Source organism: Aplysia californica, unplaced genomic scaffold (assembly GCF_000002075.1).
Source record: "Aplysia californica isolate F4 #8 unplaced genomic scaffold, AplCal3.0 scaffold01940, whole genome shotgun sequence".
Lineage (NCBI taxonomy): Eukaryota > Metazoa > Mollusca > Gastropoda > Aplysiida > Aplysiidae > Aplysia > Aplysia californica.
This window is the reverse complement of record NW_004799210.1, coordinates 26,843-30,509: the sequence shown is the minus strand read 5'-3', so window position 1 is coordinate 30,509 and position 3,667 is coordinate 26,843. Positions and strand designations below refer to the sequence as shown.

The following is a 3,667-nucleotide window of genomic DNA, read 5'->3' as shown; positions in this document are numbered from 1 at the left end:
TGCTCCTCCTGCCCACCTTTCCTTGTTCCCAAATAAAACACACACACACATACACACACATACACAAACACACACACACACACACACACACACACACACATACACACACACACACACACACACACACACACACACACACACACACACACACACACACACACGCGTACGCGCACGTGTGTGCTATCGCTTTTGGAAAGGTATCCCTAACGGTAACTAGTTATAGAAATTTATTATGGAAATTAATAACGTTTTTCACTTGCCACCTGGGTTCATTTTAAACTATCTCTCACACCCTTGGGCTTACAAGGAACTAAAAACACGCTCTGGGTTAGAAATTTATCTACCGTGTGACTTGTAATGCATTACACTCAAAACATGTACATTCAACTTCCCTCTTCCTCCCTCCCTCTCTCCCTTCTCCCCCACCTCGTTCTCGTCGACCTTCCATCTCGTCCTTGTCCTCCTTCGTCCTTCTCTTACTCATTTCTCATTTTCTTTTCTCCTCCTCCCGTCCCTCCTCTTCCCCTCCCCAAACAACTTTATTCTTCCCGTAAACTTCCTGTCTCGCCCTTCTCCTCCTTCACCCACCTCTTCGTCCTCATCCCTTTTCTCCCCTTCATCTTCTTTATTACCCCCCCCCCCTCCTTAAAAAAATAAAATTATACAAATATAAACAATATTATTATATTACCTGAAATTCACATAGATGGAGCCACTAAGGTTCTGCATATTCAACAGGACGCCGTAATAAATCAGACCAGACGCAAACCTGCGGTTACATTAAGGTATACAACAAGCATTTATAATGATAAAACACAAATGAACAATAAATATGATATCATAAATGTTATGACAAATTTAAGAGTATGAATAGACTGTCCAGCATAACATCAATGTATCAACTTGAAAAGGCAAGAGGGCGATTTTTTTCTTGACTGTCACACTTGATAATAACAATGGAATATTTTATTTATAAAACCCTCATACTTGGCATGAGAAAAATGTGTGTCTTCTCACGAAGTCCGCTTTCTGTTTTACAGTTGTTTTTTAAAACAGCTTTCGTACTGACCCCTTTTTCCAGAAGACTATAATATTAGAAAATGAGGACAGGAGGGAGCAATAAGAGAAGGGAGAAACTATCTATGGAAATGTCTCAATGAGAAAAGTAAGAAGGGGGTGAGAGAAGGAAAATATAGAATAAAGTGGCAGGAGAAAGAGGACGACCATGAGGAAGAAAAATATGACCTGGAGGAGGAGGAGGAGGAGGAGGAGGAGGAGGAGGAGGAGGAGGAGGAGGAGGAGGATGAGGAGGAGGAGGAAACCAGCTGTTTCCTAGGACAAACTGACATACAATACAAAATGCAAACAGACTAAGACTAAGAGGACATGACCTACTAGCTACTAGACACTAAAACATCAATGTCTGATTCACCCAGATAACTAGACCACATGAAGGAAGTACGTTTTAACTATATCAAACATTCATATACCCCTCCCCTCGGGGGCAGTGCCACTGACTGTAGTGTCTTTAGGCCATTCCCAAAGGGGGGGGGGGCATTTCTCGTTCAAGAATAGTAGAATTGTAAATGGGCTGACTCATATCACGCTCATAACTGTGCCTGATCGACAACAGGGTACTGCTGCTTTTTCTTTCCTGATCCTTACTATTGTCATTTTCCTCTACTTCTTTTGTTTGTTTGTCACTCTCTTGAGACCTGCTTTTTACGGGGTGCCTTGATAGTCGAAGCAGACCTTTTGCTGTTGAATCTAGAGAGGTGAGCAGACTAAGTCTGATTCCCTGTAAAGACTTCTCTGTTGACACCCACCCTTTGGCGCTCATATGACCTTATGCAGTTGTGAGCGCCGTAAAACTCTCTACTAAAAGAAAAAACACAAAAAACATTCATCTACAAGAGCAGTGGGTCATTCATAGCAGATGCCAAGTGGGGATTTATTCACCCCTAAAAAAAGAGGAAGATCTATTTAAACTCGTTTTGTTGCAAACAAAAAAGGAACAAAAAATGACCTTTAACTATTATGACATTTCTTCGGACAAGACAGTTTGCTTAACTTATATTTGTCTGTATGACATCTGTGTCTTAAATACGCGATTTGTGCGTCCATGAGGATCCGTTCGTGACGAGGACAATTGTTGTGATTAACTACGAATTTTAAATCGTGCGCTGAAGACAAATTTAGAAGCTTTCTAAAAGGTAATCATGACATCAAGTATATCAGAATCGATAGAGTAATGGAAGCAAAGGGAAAGGCAGGCATTAGCCTCAAACTGATTCGCTTGAGGTCAGAAAAAGTGCGAGTGGATAGAAGGCACCTCTGGTATGCCCTACTTTTTTACTTTCCCCATGTTGTTCCAATCTGTCTGTCTTACTTGTTCCCAGCACTAAATGACCTTTATTGTGTCGATGGGCTTCTCTATACTCAAACAAACATACAAAAAAGTGGAACAAGTATACGGGGACTGGTATAACTCACCAATTCCAGAGAACAATGACAAATCTCGCCGCTGTAAGCTTGTAGCGGAAAAGGGAAGTAATATTTTCTTTCTCATCCTTTTCCGACAGTTTGATTTCAGTCGCAGAAGAATCTGGATTGATCGCCATGCTTTCTTTCACCTCTTGTTTGACATCTTCAGAGGTTGGGTCCTTTCCTGCTGTGGTCATTAGGTACTCTCTCTCGTATTCCCTCGTCACCTCCTCAAACATGGCTTCCGGGAATTCCCTTTTGTTGACTGTCGCCATTTTCTTCAGCACAGCTTTGGACTCTTCGAATCTACGTTTGGAAGCGAGCCACCGGGGAGATTCTGGCACGAAACTGGAATTGTACAAAGATTTCCAGTTTTGATGTTCAAGAAAAATATAGATCTTGCACCCGCCGCCAATATTTTGAAGAAAAAAAATTACTGGAGGTAGAATAGGAGGGGGGGGGGTTACAGAAGAAGAAGAAGAAGAAGAAGAAGAAGAAGAAGAAGAAGAAGAAGAAGAAGAAGAAGAAGAAGAAGAAGAAGAAGAAGAAGAAGAAGAAGAAGAAGAAGAATTAGGAAGAGGAGGAGGAGGAAGAGGAGGAGGAGGAGGAGGAGGAGGAGGAGGAGGAGGAGGAGGAGGAGGAGGAGAAGAAGAAGAAGAAGAAGAAGAAGAAGAAGAAGAAGAAGAAGAAGACGAAGAAGACGAAGAAGAAGAAGAAGAAGAAGAAGAAGAAGAAGAAGAAGAAGAAGAAGAAGAAGAAGAAGAAGAAGAAGAAGAAGAAGAAGAAGAAGAAGAAGAAGAAGAAGAAGAAGAAGACGCAGAAGAACAAGAAGAACCACAACAACAACAACAACAACAACAACAACAACAACAACAACAACAACAACAACAACAACAACAACAACAACAATAACAACAACAACAAATCGTCAAAAAGGTTGTCAAGACAGGCGACTGGTAATTTATGTGTTGAGAAAGTGTTGATGCAGCAATACCTCGCAGGAGAAGCCGAATTGAACAATCAACAAGCTTCTCAAATTCTAGACATGCAAAATATTATGCTGATGGATCGAGTAGTTTATCCATTCTCCTTGTGTGTGTGTGTGTGTGTGTGTGTGTGTGTGTGTTTTTATTTGCTTGTTTATCTGTTATCTGTTTGTTTGTTTGTCTGTTTGTTTTTGTTG

The 3,667-nt window shown here is 41.1% G+C and overlaps 1 protein-coding gene across 1 annotated transcript; it reads right to left on the bottom strand.

Moving 5' to 3' along the window:
- Positions 1-2,493: 2,493 nt before the first annotated feature.
- LOC118479084 lies at positions 2,494-2,818 on the bottom strand (the record flags this gene model as incomplete). The annotated part of the gene is given in 1 exon segment (XM_035973722.1): positions 2,494-2,818. A coding segment is annotated over 1 exon segment (266 nt), but the record flags the coding sequence as incomplete, so codon positions are not given.
- Between the last annotated feature and the right edge of the window lie 849 nt (positions 2,819-3,667).